Source organism: Bombina bombina, chromosome 6 (assembly GCF_027579735.1).
Source record: "Bombina bombina isolate aBomBom1 chromosome 6, aBomBom1.pri, whole genome shotgun sequence".
Taxonomy (NCBI): domain Eukaryota; kingdom Metazoa; phylum Chordata; class Amphibia; order Anura; family Bombinatoridae; genus Bombina; species Bombina bombina.
The window spans coordinates 303,300,603-303,326,157 of record NC_069504.1 but is presented as its reverse complement, the minus strand read 5'-3'; the positions used below and the strand labels follow the sequence as shown (position 1 = coordinate 303,326,157).

The 25,555-nt window shown below is 41.2% G+C and overlaps 1 protein-coding gene across 1 annotated transcript in view; it reads right to left on the bottom strand.

Moving 5' to 3' along the window:
- The window catches only part of CEP290 (centrosomal protein 290), an 862,077-nt gene that overhangs the window by 126,716 nt on the left and 709,806 nt on the right, over positions 1–25,555 (bottom strand). Inside the window, 1 exon segment of the mRNA XM_053716925.1 lies at positions 976–1,098. Coding sequence (XP_053572900.1) covers positions 976–1,098 — 123 coding nt within the window.

Sequence of the window (25,555 nt, the reverse complement as noted above, 5' to 3'; positions counted from 1 at the left end):
TTTACAAGATCTAGAATCAAAGACGAAAATTGTGTTCCTGTTACACAGCCTCCAGAAATCTGAAAAGGAACAAACTTGGAGGAAGAAAACTAATGATCATTAAATTATATCCCAGAAAAAATATCATATTTGACCAAGTATATGAAAAATCTGAAGGATGCCCAGAGAGAGATTGGGATGAAACTGCTTGAAAATAAGGTTCCTTGGGCTTGCTAAGTAGTAATTTCTTGTAAGGCTTCCACAAATATATAATCCTGTGAAAGTTAAAAGCACTTATCAGGGTAAAACAAAGTCAGAAATAATTTTTAAAGCCATAATAATTAGTACAGAGCTGGATGCTTGCATTATATGTGTTATTAGTAGCAGTCCTTAAATCCACCAGCAAATACCTAAATATAATCCTATCAACATTATGGGGGTACCTGTATGTTTGGTAATGCCACAGGCATAGGGATACAGTGGCTGCAGCAGTAATGAGCGTGCTCTATAGAGAAATAACTTCTTTCTTTATTTGGGCAAAACATTTCATCCTACTTGACTCCAAATAAGTAGAAAATGAACTGATTTAAGCAGTAAGAGCAGGGGTATATGAAAGGATGGAGGCTCCCAATCCCAGAGTTCTGGGAGGTCTTTCTAACTACTCCAGAATACAGAGGTCATTTGTACTGATAAGGCTCTGTATAAAATGAATTAATCTGTTATGAAAGTAGTATGTACCACCTACTTTACTATATATCTACATACCTGTACATACAGTGCTCTCTGGTTCATAAGGGAAATGTAAGTTTCAACTCTTCTTTAATTATGCATGAGCAGCAAAAGACAAGTATGTATTGGACATAAGTGAACAAGACCCTCAAGTACAGATGACAACATTTAAGCAGTGTTTATGATTGTAAATAACCCTTAAGTGTTCTTAATATTGTGATGACAGTTATTTAAAAATTATGTATTTTAAACATATTCTTGTCATACCATCTTCAGTTCATTCCTAAGTCTTTCATTTTCTGCAATTACTTTTTCCATGCCTTTTGTCTTAGCTTCATATCTCATACTTAGCTGTCCACCCACATGCAGCTGTAGCTTTTCTATTTCAGCCTAGAGGGAAAAAAGCACAAACTTTTAAATTTGACAATAACATACACAGCATTTATATTTCAGTGTATATGCTATGTATAAAGGACACCAAAATCAAGTGTTACATAACATAGTAATATGAGCATTTTAAAATACCAAAATGTATGCTGACCTGATAAATTATTTTCTTTCCTGGCATGGCGAGTCCACAAAATCATTCATTACTGTTGGGAATTCAACGCTTGGCCACCAGGAGGAGGCAAAGACACCCCAGCTAATATCCCTCCCACTTCCCATACTCCCCCGGTTATTCAGCCAAGGAAATAAGGAAAAGTAGGAGAAACACTAGGGGTATATAGGTGCCAGAAGATTAGGAAAAAATACTGCGTTAAAGCCAAAAGGATGGGTTTGTGGACTCTCCATAAGAGGAAAGAAAATAATTTATCAGGTAAGCATCAATTTGGTTTTCTTTCCAATGGCATGGAGAGTCCACAAATTCATTCATTACTGTGGGGAATCCAATACCCAAGCTATAGAGGACACAGAATGAACAGGGAGGTAAAATAAGGAAGTCAGATCTAAACTGAAGGCACCACCGCTTGAAGCACTTTTCTCCCAAAGGGAAGAGACCACCCCTTGCAGGAGCCCAACACTCCAAAGAGCCAGGGCCATAAAAGGACACTAGAGCTAACAGGCGTCCAAGCAACATTAACATGACTGTGCTTGAAAGTGCGGCTAATCCCCCTAAGGGACACAAGGCGCTGCTCATTTTATCAACCTCGAAAGGAGGAAAGGCTGAGTAGACCTTGCTGGGGATCGAACTAGCAACCCTCGGTTTGCTACAGTACAGAGTAGCCACAGAGCATTAGTATGCTGAGCTAGCTGTCCAGATAGCCATGAGCTCCAGACACAAGGGGAACAGTGAGGACAAGTCACCCGAACAGAGCAACATCAAGCCTCCAAATCACCTCAGATTCAAAGTCAGAGGACAGTAAAACATGGGTTGGATGCCTCCTGGATGGCAATACCTAAACCATATGAGTGGAAAACCACTAGGACCTCTTCTATCCCAAAAATGAGATGCAGAGCACTCCAAACACTGGGGAAGGACCCTCTAACCGGAGCCCAAAAAACCTCACTGTTTAATGTTCCGAAAAAGGAATAACCAACTCCCGAATGGAATCCAAGTCACCCGAAGGCGACCCATCCACAAGGAGAAACGGGCAATGCAAGATGTCTCAATGAAGAAGAGAACCACTAAAGGAACACGTCCAAAAAGGACAATTTCCTAAAGCAACACCGCCCCGACCGGCGGAAAAGAGATGCTAAACCCTCTAATTTTCCCACCACATGGGAAGGAATACTCTAGGTTCTGAGGGTATCGAATGCAACAGAGAGTGACGCAGCAAAATTCACTGACCCAGTCACCAGAGAGACGGCTATTTAGGACTGAAACAATCCCAAGAGCTGCACGGACCCGCAAGTCCTCTTGAGAATGCTTTATCTGAAACTTGTAAAACAAATAACAAGAACATAAATAATGTTAAGAGCACTCGGCACCCCAACCTGACCAGCCAGGTATAATATGTGCCACGTGTCTGAATAAGCCAAGAGACAGAAGATCTCAATCCAAGCAGGACCAGCCTGCAACCAGGGTCAAAACTGCCAAGCTGACTAAATCTGCCCTCAAAGAGGGAGGAAGAAAAACAGACAAACATGGGACTAATGGGTCCCAAACAACTTCCGTAGAAGCAAACAGCGAGTATCGATCCCAGAGATTTTTAAGTTCCTGCAGGAAACAATTGGCTAGATTACGAGTTTTTCGTTAGGCTGAAAAAGCAGCCTTAACAGGTCCTAACGCTGCTTTTTCACTACCGCTGGTATAACGAGTCTTGCAGCGCAACCTTTTTTTGGCCTTACCGCAAAACGACACGTAAATTTCGTAAAGTCTTTTTTCTATGGGACTTCCATAGCGCCGGTATTACGAGTTTGTCCTGGGAGGCCAAAAAGTGAGCGGTACACCCTACCCCGTCAAGAGTCCTAACACATTTAAAAGTCAGTAGTTATGAGTTTTATGGTACAACGCCGTAGCATAAAACTCATAACTAAAGTGCTAAAAAGTACACTAACACCCATAAACTACCTATTAACCTCTAAACCGAGGCCCTCCCGCATCACAATCACTAAAATAAATTTTTTAACACCTAATCTGCGCTCTGGACATCGCCGCCACTATAATAAACATATTAACCCCTAATCTGCTGCCCCTAACATCACGCCACCTACATTATACTTATTAACCCCTAATCTGCTGCCCCCAACATCGCCAACACCTACATTATTTTTATTAACCCCTAATCTGCCGCCCCCAATGTCGCTGCAACCTACCTACACTTATTAACCCCTAATCTGCCGCCCCCAACGTCGCCGCCACTATTCTAAATTTATTAACCCCTAAACCTAAGTCTAACCCTAACACCCCCTAACATATATAATTTAAATAAATCTAAATAAAATTCCTATCATAAACTAAATATTTCCTATTTAAAACTAAATACTTACCTATAAAATAAACCCTAAGCTAGCTACAATATAACTAATAGTTACATTGTATCTAGCTTAGGGTTTATTTTTATTTTATCTAGCTTAGGGTTTATTTTTATTTTACACAATAAACTTTGTATTTATTTTAACTAGGTACAATAGTTATTAACTATTTAATAACTACCTAGCTAAAATAAGTACACATTTACCTGTAAAATAAAAGCTAACCTAAGTTACACTAACACCTAACACTACACTACAATTAAATAAATTAACTAAATTAAAACAATTAAATAAATTAAATACAATTAGCTAAAGTACAAAACCACCCCACTAAATTACAGAAAATAATAAACAAATTACAAGATCTTTAAATTTATTACAGCTAATCTAATAGCCCTATCAAAATAAAAAAAGCCCCCCCCCCCAAATAAAAAAAACCCAAAACCTAAACTAAACTACCAATAGCCTTTAAAAGGGCCTTTTGCGGGGCATTGCCCCAAAGAAATTAGCTTTTACCTGTAAAAAAAATAAAAACAACCCCCCCAACAGTAAAACCCACCACTCACACAACCAACCCCCCAAATAAAAAACTAACTAATAAAACCTAAGCTCGCCATTGCCTTGAAAAGGGCATTTGGATGGGCATTGCCCGTAAAAGGGCAGTTAGCTCTTTTGCGGACCAAAGCCCTAACCTAAAAATAAAACTACCCAGACGGGCAGAAGTTTTCATCCAGACGGCATCTTCTATCTTCATCCATCCGACACGGAGCGGGTCCATCTTCAAGACATCCGACGCAGAGCATCCTCTTCATCCGGAGTCTTCTTACTGAATGACGGTTCCTTTAAGTGACGTCATCCAAGATGGCGTCCCTTAGATTCCGATTGGCTATCAGCCAATCGGAATTAAGGTAGAACAAATCCTATTGGCTGATTGGATCAGCCAATAGGATTGAACTTCAATCCTATTGGCTGATCCAATCAGCCAATAGGATTGAGCTCGCATTCTATTGGCTGTTCCAATCAGCCAATGGAATGCGAGCTCAGTCCTAATTGCTGATCCAATCAGTCAATAGGATTTTTTCTACCTTAATTCCGATTGGCTGATAGAATTCTATCAGCCAATCGGAATCTAAGGGATGCCATCTTGGATAACGTCACTTAAAGGAACCGTCAGTCAGTGCCGTCTGGATGAAGACTTCTGCCTGTCTGGAGGACCACTTCACCCGGCTTGGATGAAGACTTCTCCCGGCTTCGTTGAGGACTTTGGCCTGGTTGGATGAAGACTTCTGCCGCTTCCTTGAGGATGGATGTCCGGTCTTCAGAACAGTAAATCGATCTTCAAGGGGTTAGTGTTAGTTTTTTTTTAAGGGTGTATTGGGTGGGTTTTATTTTTAGGTTAGGGCTTTGGGCCGCAAAAGCGCTAACTGCCCTTTTCAGGGCAATGGCGAGCTTAGGTTTTATTAGTTAGTATTTTATTTGGGGGGTTGGTTGTATGGGTGGTGGGTTTTACTGTTGGGGGGGTTATTTGTATTTTTTTTTTACAGGTAAAAGAGCTGATTTCTTTGGGGTAATGCCCCGTAAAAGACCCTTTTAAGGGCTATTGGTAGTTTAGTTTAGGCTAGGGTTTTTTTTATTTTGGGGGGCTTTTTTATTTTGATAGGGCTATTAGATTAGGTGTAATTAGTTTAAATATCTTGTAATTTGTTTATTATTTTCTGTAATTTAGTGTTTTTTTGTACTTTAGCTAATTGTATTTAATTTATTTAATTGTTTTTAATTTATTTAATTTATTTAATTGTAGTGTAGTGTTAGTGTAACTTAGGTTAGGTTTTAAATTACAGGTAAATATGTATTTATTTTAGCTAGGTAGTTATTAAATATTTAATAACCATTTAGTAACTATTCTACCTAGGTAAAATAAATACAAAGTTGCCTGTAAAAACATAATTTATGCTTACCTGATAAATTTATTTCTCTTGTGATGTATCGAGTCCACGGATTCATCCTTACTTGTGGGATATTCTCCTTCCCTACAGGAAGTGGCAAATAGAGCACCCACAGCAGAGCTGTCTATATAGCTCCTCCCTTAGCTCCACCCCCCAGTCATTCGACCGAAGGCTAGGAAGAAAAAGGAGAAACTATAGGGTGCAGTGGTGACTGAAAGTTTTAAAATAAAAATATATATGCCTGACTTAAAAAACAGTGCGGGCCGTGGAGTCGATACATCACAAGAGAAATAAATTTTTCAGGTAAGCATAAATTATGTTTTCTCTTGTAAGATGTATCGAGTCTATGGATTCATCCTTACTTGTGGGATACCAATACCAAAGCTTTTGGACACGGATGAAGGGAGGGACAAGACAGGGACCTTAAACGGAAGGCACCACTGCTTGTAGAACCTTTCTCCCAAAAATAGCCTCCGAAGAAGCAAAAGTATCAAATTTGGAAAATTTGGAAAAAGTATGAAGCGAAGACCAAGTCGCCGCCTTACAAATCTGTTCAACAGAAGCCTCATTTTTAAAACCCATGTGGAAGCCACAGCTCTAGTAGAATGAGCAGTAATTCTTTCAGGAGGCTGCTGTCCAGCAGTCTCATAGGCCAAACGGATGATGCTTTTCAGCCAAAAGGAAAGAGAGGTAGCCATAGCCCTTTGACCTCTCCGTTTACCAGAATAAACAACAAACAAAGAAGATGTTTGACGGAAATCTTTAGTTGCTTGTAAGTAGAACTTTAAAGCACGAACCACATCAAGATTGTGTAACAGACGTTCCTTCTTCGATGAAGGATTAGGACACAGAGAATGAACCACAATCTCTTGATTGATATTCTTATTAGAAACAACCTTAAGAAGAAACCCAGGTTTGGTACGCAAAACCACCTTATATGCATGGAAAACAAGGTAAGGGGAATCACATTGTAAAGCAGATAGCTCAGAAACTCTTCGAGCCGAAGAGATAGCTACTAAAAACAAAACTTTCCAAGATAGAAGCTTAATATCTATGGAATGCATAGGTTCAAATGAAACCCCTTGAAGAACTTTAAGAACTAAGTTTAGGCTCCATGGCGGAGCAACAGGTTTAAATACAGGCTTGATTCTGACCAAAGCCTGACTAAATGCTTGAACGTCTGGGACATCTGCCAGACGTTTGTGTAAAAGAATAGACAAAGCAGATATTTGTCCCGTTAAGGAACTAGCTGATAATCCCTTCTCCAAACCTTCTTGGAGAAAAGACAATATTCTAGGAATCCTAATCTTACTCCACGAGTAACCTTTGGCTTCACACCAATAAAGATATTTGCGCCAAATCTTATGATAGATCTTCCTGGTGACAGGCTTTCTAGCCTGAATCAGGGTATCAATGACCGAGAAACCACGCTTTGATAGAATCAGGGGTTCAATCTCCAAGCAGTCAGATGCAGAGAAATTAGATTTGGATGCGTGAACGGACCTTGGATTAGAAGGTCCCGCCTCATTGGCAGAGTCCACGGTGGAACCGAGGACATGTCCACCAGGTCTGCATACCAAATCCTGTGTGGCCACGCAGGTGCTATCAGAATTACCGAAGCTCTCTCCTGCTTGATTCTGGCAACCAGACGTGGGAGGAGAGGAAACGGTGGAAATACATAGGCCAGATTGAAGGACCAAGGCACTGCTAGAGCATCTATTAGTACCGCCTTGGGATCCTGGGACCTGGACCCGTAACGAGGAAGTTTGGCATTCTGAGGAGACGCCATCAGATCCAATTCTGGTGTGCCCCATAGCTGAATCAGCTGGGCAAATACCTCCGGATGGAGTTCCCACTCCCCCGGATGAAAAGTCTGACGACTAGAGGACTCCTTGTTCCTCCTTGATGATTGATATAAGCTACAGTCGTGATGTTGTCCGACTGAAACCTGATGAATTTGGCCGCAGCAAGCTGAGGCCACGCCTGAAGCGCATTGAATATCACTCTCAGTTCTAGAATGTTTATTGGGAGGAGAGCTTCCTCCCGAGACCATAAGCCCTGTGCTTTCAAGGAGTTCCAGACTGCACCCCAGCCTAGCAGGCTGGCATCTGTCGTTACAATGAGCCACTCTGGCCTGCGGAAACACATTCCCTGAGACAGGTGGTCCTGAGACAACCACCAGAGAAGAGAATCTCTGGTCTCCTTTTCCAGATGCAGTTGAGGAGATAAATCTGCATAATCCCCATTCCACTGTTTGAGCATGCATAGTTGCAGTGGTCTGAGGTGTAGGCGGGCAAAAGGAACTATGTCCATTGCCGCTACCATGAGTCCGATTACCTCCATACACTGAGCCACTGATGGCCGAGGAATGGAATGAAGAGCTCGGCAAGTGGTTAAGAGTTTTAATTTTCTGATATCCGTCAGAAATATTTTAATTTCTACCGAGTCTATCAGAGTCCCTAGGAAGGAAACTCTTGTAAGAGGGAAGAGAGAACTCTTTTTTATGTTCACCTTCCACCCGTGAGCTCTCAGAAAAGCCAACACGATGTCCGTGTGAGACTTGGCTAGCTGGAAGGTCGACGCCTGAATTAAGATGTCGTCTAGATAAGGCGCCACTGCTATGCCCCGTGGTCGTAGAACCACCAGAAGGGACCCAAGCACTTTTGTGAAAATTCTGGGAGCCGTGGCCAACCCGAAGGAAGGGCCACAAACTGGTAATGCCTGTTTAGAAAGGCGAATCTGAGAAATTGATGATGATCCCTGTGAATAGGGATGTGTAGATATGCATCCTTTAAGTCCACGGTAGTCATATATTGCCACTCCTGGATCAGAGGTAGAATAGTCCGAATAGTCTCCATCTTGAATGATGGAACTTGTTTAGAATTTTGAGATCCAAGATTGGTCTGAAAGTTCCCTCTTTTTTGGTAACCACAAACAGGTTTGAATAAAACCCTAGCCCCTGTTCCTCTATTGGGACTGGGCGGATCACCCCCATGGTATGTAGGTCTTCTACACAGCATAAGAACTCCTCTCTATTTGTCTGGTTTACAGACAATCGAGAAATGTTAAATCTCCCCCTTGAAAGGGAGTCTTTGAATTCCAGAAGATATCCCTGGGACACAATTTCTAAAGCCCAGGGATCGTGAACATCTCTCGCCCAAGCCTGAGCGAAGAGAGAGAGTCTGCACCCTACTAGCTCCGGTCCCGGATCGGGGGCTACCTCTTCATGCTGTTTTAGAAGCAGCTGCAGGCTTCTCGGCCTGTTTACCCTTGTTCCAAGCCTGGTTAGGTCTCCAGACTGACTTGGATTGGGCAAAATTCCCCTCTTGCTTTGCAGCAGAGGAAGCTGAAGCGGGACCACTCTTAAAGTTCTGAAAGGAACGAAAATTATTTTGTTTGGTCCTCATCTTATTTGATCTATCCTGAGGGAGGGCATGACGTTTCCCTCCAGTGATGTCTGAAATAATATCTTTCAGTTCAGGCCCGAATAGGGTCTTACCTTTGAAAGGAATGTTCAAAAGTTTACATTTAGATGACACATCAGCAGACCAGGACTTAAGCCATAACGCCCTGCGTGCTAAAATGGCAAAACCTGAATTCTTTGCCGCTAATTTAGTCAGTTGAAATGCGGCATCTGTATTAAAAGAATTAGCCAAATTAAGGGCCTTAATTCTGTCCATAATCTCCTCTAATGGAGTCTCCATTTGAAGAGCCTCCTCTAGAGCCTCAAACCAGAAAGCAGCTGCAGTCATTACAGGAACAATGCACGCAATAGGTTGGAGAGAAAAACCTTGATGAACAAAAATTTTCTTTAGGAGACCCTCTAATTTTTTATCCATAGGATCTTTGAAAGCACAACTGTCTTCGATAGGTATAGTTGTACGCTTAGACAGAGTAGAAATAGCTCCCTCCACCTTAGGAACTGTCTGACATGAGTCCCTTATGGTGTCAGATATGGGAAACATTTTCTTAAAAACAGGAGAGGGAGTGAACGGAATACCTGTCTATCCCACTCCTTAGCAATAATATTCACAATCCTCTTAGGGACTGGAAAAACATCAGTGTAAACAGGAACCTCTAAGTATTTATCCATTTTACACAATTTCTCTGGGACCACTATAGGGTCACAATCATCTAGAGTTGCTAATACCTCCCTAAGCAATAAGCGGAGGTGTTCAAACTTAAATTTTAAGGCCGTCATATCAGAATCTGTCTGAGGAAGCGTCTTTCCTGAATCAGAAATTTCTCCCTCAGATAAAAAATCCCTCACCCCTTCAGAGCATTGTGAGGGCATATCAGATACGGCTACTAAAGCATGAGACGGCTCAGCATTTTTCCTTAACCCAGAGCTGTCCCGCTTTCCTTTTAAACCAGGCAGTTTGGATAAAACCTCTGTGAGGGTTGTATTCATAACTGTGGCCATGTCTTGTAAAGTAAATGAATTCGACGCACTAGAGGTACTTGGCTTCACTTGTGCAGGCGTTACTGGTTGTGACACTTGGGGAGAGCTAGATGGCGAACCCTCATTTACTTCTGACTGAGAATCATCTATTGCTCTATTTTTAAGTGCTAATATATGTTCTTTATAATTTATAGACATATCAGTACAATTGGGACACATTCTAAGAGGGGGTACCACAATGGCTTCCAAACATATTGAAAAAGGATTTTCCTTGGTGTCAGACATGTTAAACAGGCTAGTAATGTAACAAGCAAGCTTGGAAAACACTGTAATAAAAGTAAATAACACTTAAAAATAAAACGGTACTGTGCCTTTAAGTTCTGCAAAACAGTGTAAAAAAGCAGTAAACTTAACAAAATTTTTACAGTAGTATCTTACAGCCTTGGTAACTTTGCACAGCTATGCAAATAAACAATTAACCCCTTAATGGCAAAAAAAAAAAGACTTTCAGCACCTTGCCACAGCTCTGCTGTGGCGCCTACCTGCCCTTCAGAACGACTTGTGGGGAAAAAACCTCCTTTACAGCCCTCAAACACAGCAGGAACTACTGGAGAAGCAGTTGGATGTCTCTAAGGAAAAGAAACTGCGCAAATGAGGCACGAAAATAGGCCCCTCCCACCTAACTCTTTTTTTTAAGGCCTATTAGAAAAACACCTGAGTGTCTCTTAATTAACCATGTGGGTTAAAAAACCCTAAAACAAGCCACAATGACCCCTTTAGTCCCTTCAAAAAAACGTTATAATTGCATCATTTACTGAACAAACAAAAACGTTTTTTCCTAACAGTGTCACCAGTAACTTATGAGCCCTTCAAGCAAGCTGAAATTCCTATCCAAATGTCTTAATACAGCTTACCCTTCCCTCATGGGGATATTGCCAGCCTAGAATTAACACAGTCTGTCTAGAAAAAATATAGACTGAACATACCTCATATGCAGCTTAGCATGCAAACCGTTGCCCCAACTGAAGTTTTCCTGTACTCTTCAGCCCTTGTGAGAACAGCAGTGGATCTTAGTTACAAAGTGCTAAGATCATAATCCTCCTTGCAGAAATCTTCATCCCTTTTCTGCCAGAGAGTAAATAGTACACACCGGTACCATTTAAAATAACAAACTTTTGCTTGAGAAATAAAAAACTAACATTTTTGTCACCACACTCGCTCTGCCCTTCCTAGTTTGTTAGAGTAGGCAAAGAGAATGACTGGGGGTGGAGCTAAGGGAGGAGCTATATAGACAGCTCTGCTGTGGGTGCTCTCTTTGCCACTTCCTGTAGGGAAGGAGAATATCCCACAAGTAAGGATAAATCCGTGGACTCGATACATCTTACAAGAGAAATAAAAATAACCCTAAGCTAGATACAATGTAACTATTAGTTATATTGTAGCTAGCTTAGGGTTTATTTTTACAGGTAAGCATTTAGATTTAAATAGGAATTATTTAGGTAATAATATTAATTTTTATTTAGATGTATTGTAATTATATTTAAGTTAGGGGGTGTTAGGGTTAGACTTATGTTTAGGAGTTAATACATTTAGTATAGTGACGGCGACAGATTAGGGAATAATAAATGTAGGTAGGTGGCGGCAATGTTAGGGGGTTAATAATATTTAACTAATGTTTGCGAGGCGGGAGTGCGGCAGTTTAGGGGTTAATATGTTTATTATAGTGGTGGCGATGTCCGGAGCGGTAGATTAGAGGTTAATAAGTGTAAGATTAGGGGTGTTTAGACTCAGGGTTCATGTTAGGGTGTTAGGTGTAAACATAAAATGTGTTTCCCCATAGGAATCAATAGGGCTGCGTTACTGAGTTTTACGCTGCTTTTTTGCAGGTGTTAGACTTTTTCTCAGCCGGCTCTCCTCGTTGATTCCTATGGGAAAATCATGCACGAGCACGTACGACCAGCTCACCGCTGACTTAAGCAACGCTGGTATTGAAGTGAAGTGTGGAGCAAAATTTTGCTCTAGGCTCACTTTTTGGCTTTTAACGCCGGCTTTATAAAAATCTGTAATACCAGCACTGTAGGTAAGTGAGCGGTGAGAGAAAACTGCTTGTTAGCACCGCACAGCTCATAACTCAAAACTCGTAATGTCGCCGAATGTATGAAAAATAAAATTCATCCTAACCGGATAAAATAAAATAACAGGCAACCCGAGGGTTAACACCCAAGAAGAACAGAAAGATCCACAGGACCAGCCTAATGGAAACCCTGTTCTTCCAACTAAACTGGGAAGGGTCTCGATAACAAGACTTAAAGGAGATTACTTCACCCCCCATGTCTAACGAGGTGAGCCATTCGAAGGAGGAGACTGATGAGTCTCATAACCGAGAAGGATAGGGTCCCCAAACAGCTCAGAAACGTGTCTGAATAGAACACGAAGGCGAGCCAGCCTGTAACGAAAGGCACAACACTCAGGAACAGTTACACCCGCAAGGAACTGCACATGCCCTCCTCTGGCCGAGAGACCTGGGGCAATCGGGCACAAACACAATCGCAAATAAACATCTGGACTTTGTAGACGCGCAAGCGCCAAAAGTATGTAAAAGCGAAAACGTGCCACAACCTCTGGGGGGAACAATCCACCCTCCGAGAAGGAAAAAAACATAACTTGGGTTACCTGCATGTGTAGTAGTAGGGAGCGGTAGGGAACTTGCCTCCCGGAGGACAGGGCCCCCCGAGGCCGATGGCTCAGCTCGAGGAACAAGACGCTCCAGAACGGCCTAAAGAACATAACTGACTGACCTGAGTCAATGGGCCAATTCGCATTCGTCAGAAGACAAAGAATCTGAATCAGAAATTTGAACAATCTCAACATCCACCATAATTGGGTAAAGTATACCAAAAAATGGACTAAATATAAAACAATTTAAACGGCACCTGACACCCACAATGGCTGGGGCATTTACCACCTCCTATGAGCCAGACACCAGAGGACTAGAATTCTCCGTCGCCTCACAGTCAGGAATGCGGAAATGGGAGACCAGAACGTAAACACGCTCGGTCACAAGGGGAACCGTGCAGTCCAAAAAAAGCATGCCCGACCGTAAGGTCGCGTAACATCAAAAGGCCGTTATGTTCCAAAAGCCACGAGCCCAGTTAACACTACACATAAGCAGATTGAATCACATAACAAACATGATTAAACCCCCCTGTTCAATAATCCCCCTCAGGAGATATTAACCCCTGATTCTAAGATACTAAAGGAGTCCCACTGAGACCATGTATTTTTCATGAAGAAGTAAAATGAAACGATCTTACCGGAATCTATGCCGTGGAACAGGAACACGGCCCTTCAAGTGTGACAGATAGTAGCCTCACCTTCGCCATGGACTTGAGAGAAGAAAGCAGGCAGCGAATCGAAGTTCGACAACACTGATTGCTTGTGGAGTTGTTAAAATGAGTCGGGATGGTTTCGCAGAAAGACTCTTTCTGCATCTCCGGACGCTAACTTTCATCTAAACCCTCACTGAGAGACTGACAGGATTACTTAAAACTCCCGTCCAATGTCGAAGAGTACTACCCTCCATAAGAGACAAAAACAAACTTCTGACACTTCTCTGCCAACCTTCTGGGGCGAAAGGCAAAGAATGACTGGGGGATGAGGGAAGTGGGAGGAGTATTTAAGCCTTTGGCTGGGTTGTCTTTGCCTCCTATTGGTGGCCAGGTTCTTATTTACCAAAAGTAATGAATGCAGCTGTGGACTCTTTCCATTTATGAAGAAATTAATGGTTAGGTAGGAGATTAAACCCTTAACCTTTTTGTTGTGCTATGGTAATTATCTCCTGTGGTAATGAAATACGTTGTCTCTTCTTTTTTCATCTGATTTAACCAGATAGATAAAGAAACAATAACATCTGCAAATAATCCTGCTCTTTTGAGTTGGCTATTAGGAGAATTTTGGCCAATAGTGGAGAACAAAGACCCCCCCCTTCTTTCTGATTTCTGCAATCAGAGGAACTAAAACCTTAGATAATAATGTGTATGGAAATGATAAAAGTGATAATGGTGCATCTATTGCTACTGTACTGCAAAATGGAAATTATATACAGTTCAAGTAAGTACAGCACTGTAAAGTATAGATGCACGTATAGACTTGAAGTACTGCCTGTTCCCCAAATGTAGAAGTCCACAACAGATAGTCCACAGAACCAATGGTTTAATTCCCTTTATTATGAGCATAAAAACTAAAACACTAATAATTGACTACAATCGTGCGAAAAAAGAGCCAATCTCTTTTTATTGCCCGCTTTATATTTGTGTGTAATAGATTTTTTTGAGCAGGAGAGCAAGGTAACGGGAAAACTTAAGTTCAAACATGACAGCACCCATTACTTCATATTCAGATAGAACATGACATTTACAAAAAAACCTTTTCAATTTAATTTCAGTGAAAGGAATTTTGAAATTTATAAGATTTTTTTTTTGTGTGCGATTTGAAATTCAGAATAAATGTTATTGCATTTTTATTATTCACTTGTATTTAAAGTGATATAAAGATCAAAATGTTTTAAAATCTGCTGCTAGTATAACAAGTAATTGGAAACACGTAAAGAGGATCCAATTTAACAGTACACTGTTCCCTGTAAAGCTAAGAATGATAATATTTTTATGATTTCAGATTTTATTTCTCAGTGTTATCTTCCTGACAAGCTTAAGCCGTATTTTTCTATTTTACTTTATTATTATTTGCAAATGTGGAAAACAGGGTCCAAGTTTTAGGCTTCCTATTATTCTGGCTAAGGGTGCTTTCTTTTAAAATGATCATTAAAGGGAAAGTCTACTCCAGAATTTTTATTGTTTAAAAAGATAGATAATCCATAAATTACCCATTCCTCAGTTTTGCATAACCAACACAGTTATATTAATATACTTTTTACCTCTGTCATTACCTTGTATCTAAGCCTCTGCAGACTACCCCCTTATTTCAGCTGTTTTGACAGACTTGCATTTTAGCCAATTAGTGCTGATTCATAAGCAACTCCACGGCAGTGAGCTCAATGTAATCTATATGGTACACATGAACTAGCGCTGTTTAGATGTGAAAAACTGTCAAAATGCACTGAGATAAGAGGCTCCCTTCAAGGGCGTAGAAATGAACATATAAACCTATCTAGGTTTAGCTTTCAACAAAGAATACCAAGAGTAGAAAGCAAATTTGATGATGAATGTAAAATGGAAAATTGTTTAAATTGCATGTCTTATCTTAATCGTGACATTTTAATTTTAACTAATCTGTTCCTTTAAAGGAATGGAATGGTCTAAATTGAAATGTGCATGGGCGTATTTCAGTTACAAATTAAAGCAATTTTGTAATATGCAGGTACTTCTATTAGCAGAAATGTTTCAAGTAAAACGTATTAGTTTTTCAGTGGCATACACACATATGCTATGTGGGCCCATGCACCAGTATTCAAACACCAGCAGTGTCTTGTATGACACAAATTAAGTATTCGAAGACACAACACACACAAAATTGCAGTACAAAGTCCTAAACCTTTCATTAAGTACTATATATACTAGTCTAGAGCTCAACAAATTTGTTCAAAATCTAGGAGTAGCCCTAAAAATGTGGGAGTTGGGAAAGTTCATCAAGGCGATAAATCCCTGCTGCCTGCTGAGTGATTAAAGCATCTTTGATTTAGCCCCTTGTTTGCATTGAAAACAGGCACACAACAGTTACTTAAATGGAAATGTAAAAATTAAATAAATGCTAGACAGAATGATCTGTTCAAAGCAATGATTAGCTTGCAAATAATATGCAGATGTATTTATAAAAAATATTAGTTGATTAAATATTGGAAATATAAATGTAAAGATTTGGTGCCTATAAAACAATGGTGTTGCCATGTTGTAAACTCTGCTGAGGTTTATAAATGAATCACTAAATCACTAGAGTGTACGAAACATGACTGTGAGGAATACAGTAGTGTTAAAGGGACACAAAACCAGTTGTCCACTCCACTCATCCACTGCTGTATCTTTCATTACAGAGACAAAGCCAATAAGGAGCTGTAATGCAAGTTTCTAAAGACAGTGGAGGCGTGAGCTCACGCTGCCTTCTCTCTATCTTTGGCCAAGGGTCGAGTCTCGCCGTTCATGACATGCTGCTGCGAGCCCTGTACTGCTATCTTGCTGAAGAGCTTAGGCCAGTAGTTCTCCATAAAAATACTAAGCATTGTGCCCAGTCACTGACAGATTGTCAAGTGGAGTCACACAATGCCCCCCCCCCCCCGCTAAAAAAACCTCTAGCTTAGCCCTCACTCTTGATCCCATGATGTGTATTTTATTTTAATAATTTTACCCCTTGGCTGCCAGTAACATACAAATGTGCTTAAATACGTTTTGATCCCCTTGACTGCCCCACTCTTCTTTCTGCTCCTTATTTTTAATGCATTTGAGGCCTTTTATATCTACTTAACCTTCAGGGACTTTAAAAAACTGGACATTAAGTGTCCAGTATGTTGGTTAAGATTTTACTGGATAGCTGCTAAAATACTGGACTGTCAGGTTGAATACTGGACAATTGGCAACCCTAGCTGGGCCAGGGCACTTTAACGATGCCTGACCCTTTCCCTAGGTGCTAGGGTTTGATGAGCCCTGTTTAACAAATGTCATGCAAAACATAAATTATGCTTACCTGATAATTTAATTTCCTTCTGTATAAGGAAAGTCCACGGCATCAGTCCATACTGTTGGGAAATACTGAACCTGGCCACGAGGAGGAGGCAAAGACACCCCAGCCAAAGGCTTAAATACCTCTCCTACTTCCCCCATCCCCCAGTCATTCTGCTGCAGGAACAAGGAACAGTAGGAGAAATATCAGGGTATAAAAGGTGCCAGAAGAAAAATATAATTTAGAGGGCCGTCCATCGGAGAACACGGGCAGGGGCCGTGAACTCTCCTTATACAGAAGGAAAACAAAATGTATGCTTACCTGATAAATTTCTTTCTTTCTGGACAAGGCAAGTCCACAGGATCATCAATTACTGTTGGTAATATTACTCCTGGTCATCAGGGGGAGGCAAAGAGCACCACAGTTAAAACTGTAAAGTATCACTCCCTTACCCACAAACCCCCAGTCATTCGACCGAAGGGAAATGGAGAAAAAGGAGCAACACAAGGTGCAGAGGTGCCTGAGGTTTTAGTAAATAAAAACTGTCTAATATAAAGGGCGGGGCCATGGACTCACCATGTCCAGAAATAAATAAATTTATCAGGTAAGCATACATTTTGTTTTCTTTCTTAAGAGACGGCGAGTCCACAGGATCATCAATTACTGTTGGGAATCAATACCCAAGCTAGAGGACACAGATGATTAGGGAGGGACAAGACAGGTAACCTAAACAGAAGGCACTACTGCTTGAAGAACCCTTCTCCCAAAGGAAGCCTCAGCTGAAGCAAAAGTATCAAATTTGGAAAATTTGGAAAAAGTATGCAAAGAAGACCAAGTTGCCGCCTTGCAAATCTGTTCCACAGAAGCTTCATTCTTGAAAGCCCAAGAAGAAGAGACAGTCCTAGTGGAATGAGCTGTAATCCTCTCAGGAGGCTGCTGTCCAGCCATCTCATAGGCCAAACAAATTATACTTCTCAACCAGAAAGAAAGAGAAGTAGCTGTAGCTTTCTGACCTTTACGCTTTCCAGAGAAAGAAACAAACAGGGCAGAGGACTGGCGAAAATCTTTAGTCGACTGTAAGTAGAATTTCAGAGCACGCACAACATCTAAGTTGTGCAACAAACGTTCCTTATGGAAAGGAGGATTAGGACATAGAGAAGGAACAACAACTTCCTGATTAATATTTCTATCCGAAACAACTTTAGGAAGGAAACCCAACTTAGTACGAAGAACCACCTTATCAGCATGAAATATAAGATAAGGTGAATCACATTGCAAAGCTGAAAGATCCGAGACTCTCCGAGCAGGGGAGATAGAAACCAGAAACAAAACCTTCCAAGATAACAACCTAATATCTAAGGAATGCATTGGCTCAAACGGAGCCTGCTGCAAAACTTTGAGAACCAAGTTAAGACTCCAAGGAGGAGAAATCGACTTAAACACAGGCCTGATTCTAATCAGGGCCTGACAAACAGATTGCACGTCTGGGACAACTGCCAGACGCTTATGTAACAAAACGGACAGAGCAGAGTACTTGCTAACAAACCTTCTCCAGGCCTTTCTGGGAAAAGACAATATCCTAGAAATCCTAACCCTACTCCAAGAGTAGCCCTTGGATTCACACCCATAAAGGTATATATGCCATATTTGATGGTAAATTTTCCTAGTGATAGATTTGCGAGCCTGAATCATGGTCTCAATGAGCATTCAATCTCCAAGCAGTCAGATTCAGAGAAATGAGATTTGGATGAAGGAAGGGACCCTGAAGTAGAAGGTCCTTCCTCCAAAGTAGTCTCCAAGGTGGAAGAGATTACATTTTCACCAGATCTGCATACCAAATCCTGCGTGGCCACGCAGGAGCCATTAGAATCACTGACACTCGCTCCTGCTTGATACGAGCAATGACTCGTGGAACGAGGGCAAACTGAGAGAACAGGTATGCAAACCTGAAATTCCAAGGGACCGCAAAAGCATCTATTAGAGTCACCTGTGGAACCCTTGACCTCGAACCGTACCTCGGGAGTTTGGCCTTCTGCCAAGACGCTGTCAGATCTAGCTCTGGGACCCCCCATTTGAAGGTCAGACTGGAGAACACCTCCGGATGGAGCTCCCACTCCCCGGGATGAAAAGTCTGTCTGCTCAGAAAATCTGCTTCCCAGTTGTCCACTCCTGGAATGTGGATGGCAAATAGAAAGCAATTGTGAGCATCTGCCCACTGGATAATTCGGGTGACCTCCTTCATGGCCAAGGAGCTCAGAGTTCCTCCCTGGTGATTGATGTAAGCCACTGAGGTTATATTGTCTGACTGGAATCTGCTAAACAGGACTGAAGGCAACTGAAGCCAAGCCATCAGAGCATTGAAAATCGCTCTCAACTCCAAGACGTTTATGGGAAGAGCAGACTCCTCTCGAGTCCACAGGCCCTGTGCCTTTAATGAGTCCCAGACTGCTCCCCAGCTCAACAGACTGGCGTAACAATCACCCAGGAAGGCCTCCGAAAGCATGTGCCCTGAGACTGATTTCCCTGAGACAGCCACCACTGGAGAGAGTCTCTTGTCAACTGATCCAGATTTATCCTCTGAGATAGATCCGCATGATCTCTGTTCCAGTTGCAGAGCTCTCAAATAAAACCAAGCAAATGGAACAATATCCATTAGTCAGAATAAGCAAGCTACCATTAGTCCAAATACCTCCATACATTGAGCCACTGACGGTCGAACAGAAGACTGTAGTGAAAGGCAAGAGGAAAGAATCTTGGATTTTCTGTCCTCCGTCAGAAATATTTTCATCATTAGGGAGTCTATTATAGTCCCTAAGAAAACTACCCTTGTGGCTGGAACAAGGGAACTCTTTTCCAGATTTACTTTCCAACCGTGGGAGCGAAGAAAAGAAAACAAGATCTCTGCGTGAGATTTAGCTTGTTGAAAAGATAGCGCCTGGATCAGTATAGGGAGCCACTGCAATACCTTGAGACCTGACCACTGCTAAAAGAGCTCCCAGAACCTTCGAAAAAATTCTGGGAGCTGTAGCAAGCCCGAACGGAAGTGCCACAAATTGAAAGTGCCTTTCCAAAAAGGCAAACTTCAGATATTTGTGATGATCCCTGTGAATGGGAACATGAAGGTAAGCATCCACCAAGATCTATGGTCATCATGAACTGACCCTCTTGTACTAAAGGAAGAATGGAATGAATCGTCTCCATCTTGAACAACGGAGAAATTTATTTAAACACTTTAGGTCTAGAATCAGTCTGAAAGTTCCCTCCTTTTTTGGGAACAACAAACAGATTGGAATAAAACCCCACACCCTGTTCCTGAACTGGAAACGGTACAATTACTCCCAGGGAGGAGAGACACATTTCAAGAACGCCCCTCTCTTTATCTGGCCTGCAGATAATCTTGAAAGGTGGAACCTGCCCTTGGGAGGAAAGGTTTTGAATTCCAATTTGTAACCCTGTGAAACTATGTCCACAGCCCAAGAGTCTGGGACATCTCGCATCCAAGCTTGAGAGAATTGAGAAAGTCTGCCCCCCACTAGATCTGGTCCCGGATCGGGGGCAAACCCTTCATGAAGATTTAGAGTCAGCTGCGGGCTTCATTGATTGCTTCCCCTTATGCCAAGACTGATTGGGCTTCCAAGAGGGCTTAGATTGATCTTGCTTGGTAGAGGTAGGGGAAGACTTACCTCTGAAGTTACGAAAATGAACAAAAATTACTCAGACGACCTTTCGTTCTATTCTTTCTATCTTGAGGTAGAAAAGACCCTTTTCCACCCGTAATATCAGAAATAATTTCTGTCAGACTTGGACCAAACAATGTCTTCCCCTTGTAAGGAAGAGCTAAAAGCTTGACCTTAGAGGAGACATCTGCTGACCAAGACTTTAGCCACAAGACTCTACGGCCTAACACAGCAAATCTAGATGACTTAGCACTCAGCCTAATCACTTGCAAAATAGAATCTGAAATAAAGGAATTAGCCAGCTTAATAGCTTTAATTCTGTCTTGAATCTCATCTAAAGGAGTCTCTACCTGAAGAGAACCAGACAATGCATCAAACCAATAGGATGCAGCACTTGTCACAGTGGTAATACAAACTGGAGGTTGCCATAGAAGACCTAGATGAACGTAAATTCTTTTTAAATAAAACTCCATCTTTTTTCCATAGGATCTTTAAAAGAGCAACTATCCTCAAAATGAATAGTTGTTCTCTTGGCTAGAGTAGAAATAGCCCCTTCTACTTTAGGAACCTTGTGCGACTGCGAACATTTTCTTAAAAATAGGAGACGGGGAAAAGGATACCCCCGGCTTCTCCCACTCCTGAGTAATAATATCTGTAGCCCGATCTGGGAGCGGGAATACTTCCTTAGCAGGAGGAACTTCAAAGTAATTATTAAGTTTACTAGACTTTTTAGGATTGACCACAACAGGAGTGTCCGCGTCATCTAAAGTAGCCAAAACCTCCTTTAACAAAACATGAAGGTGTGTGTGTGTGGGGGGGGGGGGGGGGAGGGGGCGTGTCTGGATGGCGGCCATGACAGGTTGCAAAAATAGACGCTCCTGAAATTTCCTTGATAATCTGCTGATTATCCATAAATATATAAAGAATCCATAAATATATTATACAGATTCTACACAGGTAATATTGTTGTGCCAACAGAACTTATTCTTGTGAGGATAACGTCATCCAGAGAGCCATTCTGGACAGATAGCTAGGTAAGGACATCAGTACAACCCCCCCTACTACAACCTGAGCAAGACGCTACAGCACTAAAAGAAGACCACTTCGTCATAAAACAGATTACAATCTGTTAAACCATTAAACACAGACGGATCACAGGCTATGTCAAGAGAGAAAGTGTTGACTTCAGATCTGCGGCACCTACTTCAACTAATCCACCTACTCTCACTAAGGCAATGCTGAAATCCAGAAGGAATTATTATTATTATCATTTATTTGTATAGCGCCGCCAAATTCCGTAGCGCTAGGTACAATGATAGGGGTATACAATGACAAAGATTTGTGATAAAATACAAAACATAACAAAACTAAACAAATCTAGCACAGGAGGAAGAGGGCCCTGCTCCGGAGAGCTCACAGTCTATAGGAATAACACTACTCCAGTGTTGGACAGCGAAGGGCTTCCAACCACGGAACGTCTGACACTTTGCCAGCCAATCACCTCTACTCTATATTCGGATGGAGAACTAAAGCTTACCCCCTCAGTTCTGACATCTCTGTGGGGAGATGCGGCCAACTCCCGTGGACGAGATCACGGACTGTCCCAGGGGTACGTGGCACTGGAGCTGACAAGCAGGCTGGAAGGTATCTCGTTCTCCATTCCCATAACCAGACTGACAACAGAATCTCACTGGGAATCTTTGCTTGATGTCTTTAGCGACGCCGGCAATGAGTGGGATATATGTCACAGCATGTTAGTCCCGATCCGATCTGGCATAGGTTAGATGTGGAGGCATTCACATGACAATAACTGGGATTACGTTAAGTGAGAACTATTTAAAAAAACTTCCAATCTGTTATCTGTTATAACAAGTATACTTTAGTAGGACTACAAACGAGTCTCATGGGACATTAATATTTAGATATGCGTTTCAGTTCATATTATAGTATTGTATGTTTACAATTTATGTTCTGTTGATCTACAATATATAGCAGCGTTGTAACTCCACAAATAGTCTTCTAGTATATGGGTTAAATACAATATTATCTACACATCCCTACTAAACAGACGTTATTCTTGGTATAGGATAAATCCAGATAATGATGGTCGTTCAAGTATACCAGTTTAACTAATTTTAAAGCTCAGAACTTTTTGTTTAATTTAACTACAGAAACACAGCATAATTGAGTCAATGTGTGGTCATTTTACATCCCTGTACACCTCATCACTTTTGTGACTGACCATATGTTTAGGGGCTATTTATGGAATCGTTATCTTACTTAAGCTCTTGGTTATATTGATATTTGGCTTCAGTAGTACACTAATAAGCCCACTTTTGGCTAATTCATACCACAAAGGTACTATAAGAAGTTGAGTATATATTGGTTGCCAATAGTCAGTTTGAGTGCTCTTTGTATTTAGTTACATCTTGATTTTTCATATACAGCAGAGGGTCCAGGAGTGCGTTTGGTATACCTAAAAACTGATTATGGTGGAGATTCCAGAATTCATCTAATCCTTCAGGAGAAGCTTTATGTTAGATTTAAGTATTGCACTTATGACAAATTAAAACTCTGACATGTCTCTGCAGCGATATTACTGGACATAGCTCACAATGCACATGGTAGGTGCTCCTGATCACTTGTGCAAGTACGAATGCTTAATGTTATCTCACTTATGTTCTACTAGCCTAATTAAGAGCCAATGCTTGTTAATATATAATTCAGTTTGCTCTATAAAGGTTGTTACCAGAGTCCAGACTTGTATAGGAACATTTTCCATCCTGCTTCTTCTATTTGGTTGTGTTTTGCTACTTGTACACCCTTCTTTCTCTTCAGATAACACACTATTGTCATTTATCCCAAGTCTATACCTTAGCAACCTAGATATTTGTTTATATTATCATTAGTCCTCTTACTTTAACTTGAACAGTGTTTATCCACTAGTATGCCTTATTTAAATCAATTACATGTGGTTACCATAAGAGAGCTACTACACTTTACTAGATGGCCCATATGAGGTCAGTTCACTAACCACCCAAAGGCTATTTTCTATGTTATAAAATAGGTTTTTGAAATATGTAATTTCATAAGCTGCATTCCTATCTACTTTCAGTTCATGTAGTTATATACTATACTGCAAATCTGTTTTTGGTATCATGACTTGCAATGTTTGTTGAAATTAATGCAAAACCTCAATAAAAAAAAAACAAAAAACACAAAGGTGTTCAAGCTTAAATCTGAAGGAACATCCATCAGTTTCAGATGAAGAAATTACACTATCCAAATCTGAGATTTCACCCTCAGAATGGTCTTAGGCATCTTCCTCAATAGATTTAAGAGGAAGGGCCATCTGAGACAAACTACTGTTATCAGAAATCTTGCTGTCTGAGTTCCTTTTCCTCTTACGCTTTCCCTTTAACATAGGAAAAGCAGCTAACGCTGCTGACACCACTGAGGGTACTTGCGCAGCAATTTCTGCTTTCAAATAAACTCCCCTTGGAGCAATAGAGGAACCGCAGGGCACTGCATGTGACACCATTGAGGCTTGGGACGTTACAGGAGAAGGCTGTGGTAGCACCTGAACAGCATCATCCTGAGAGACATTAGACTCATCACACAAAATTCTTCCTTTACACAGTAAAGTCTTTTTAACAAACGTGGAACAGAATTGCATAGGTGAAGCAATCTGAGCTTCTAAACACAAAAGACATGCATTAAGCTGATCATGTTCCTGTTGTGTATCAGACATGATCACACTAAGAAACTCACAGAAAAAATAAAAATGCCTTTATTAATGACCCTCTGCAAGGGAAAAAATATATACCTCACAGTAAACAGAATAAACAAAAATAAATATGATACGCTCCGGAACCCTTTGAAAACTAAACATTTTTATACCTCAGGAAACCCCACACCTCAGTCTAACTGAGGCGCCTACCTGTATACAAATTCCGGAAACTAATTTGGAAATAGATCCTCACTCTCTCCGCCACCCGATGTAAAGACAAAGCCTAAAACGGAGGTCACGTGATCGGGTTGAATTCTAGCTGTGCCACTAGAACTGGGAAATCAAATAACCACCTACTTCCTGGTTACGCTATAGCGCAACAAACATACTCTCCCCTGCTTGAGAGAGAAAGAATAAAATCTTAAGCAAACAAGCTGCTTCTGAGTAAATAACAGAACACACCGGGCCTCATATAAAAATAAGTCCTAAATAAATTGAATAAATTAATTAATTCCCCTCTAATAGCTGAAAAAGCAAACAGATAAGAGCCTATAAAAATTAACCCTTTCTATCCTGAAAGGGCACAAAGTCTCAGTCACAATGCCCTGCTCCATGCCCACCAATCCTTACAAAAGGATTATTTGTCCCAAAAAAGAGAAATGCAGATAATACTGTAAGTGCAAAGTCTCCCCATCCTGGAAGAAAATAGGCACTTACCTGCCAAATCAGCTGTCCGGCATGTAGACAGCTCCTCACAGAGACCTGTAGGAAAGAAAGGACAGAGTCACATACACTGATTTTCTATAATAGGGCAGCACAAATGTTAGGAAAAAATTCAGTAAGGCCCACCTTACAATTCCTAACTGCTTAAAAGCCACCACTACCCTTACTAAAGAGTAAACATGGAATACGGCTAGACCCAAAAAATCTTGCTTGTAGTATTCAATTTTCTTCAGACACCTTAAACTTCACCTCCTCCATTGACAGAGGCAAAGAGAATAACTGGGGGTTTGTGGGTAAGGGAGTGATACTTAACAGTTTTAACTGTGGTGCTCTTTGCCTCCTCCTGCTGGCCAGGAGTGATATTCCCAACAGTAATTAATTATCCCGTGGACTCACCGTGTCTTAAGAAAGAAATGAAATTTTCAGGTAAACATAATTTATGTTTTTCTTCTTAATATAAGGAGAGTCGACGGCATAATTCCTCACTGTTGGAAAAACTATACCCAAGCTCTAGAGGACACTGAATGATAACGGGAGGGACAAAAAGAGAGGCGGCCCTAATCTGAGGGCACCACAGCCTGCAAAACCTTTCTCCCCAAAACTGCTTCAGCTGAAGCAAAAACATCAAACTTGTAAAATTTAGAAAAAGTATGTAAGGAGGACCAGTGGCAGAAAGGCCCTTCTCCAGTCCACCCTGGAGAAACGATAGGATCCTGGCAACCTTAACTTTATGCAAGGAAAACCACGCTTTTCACACCAGAATAAGTAGGCTCTCCACACCTTA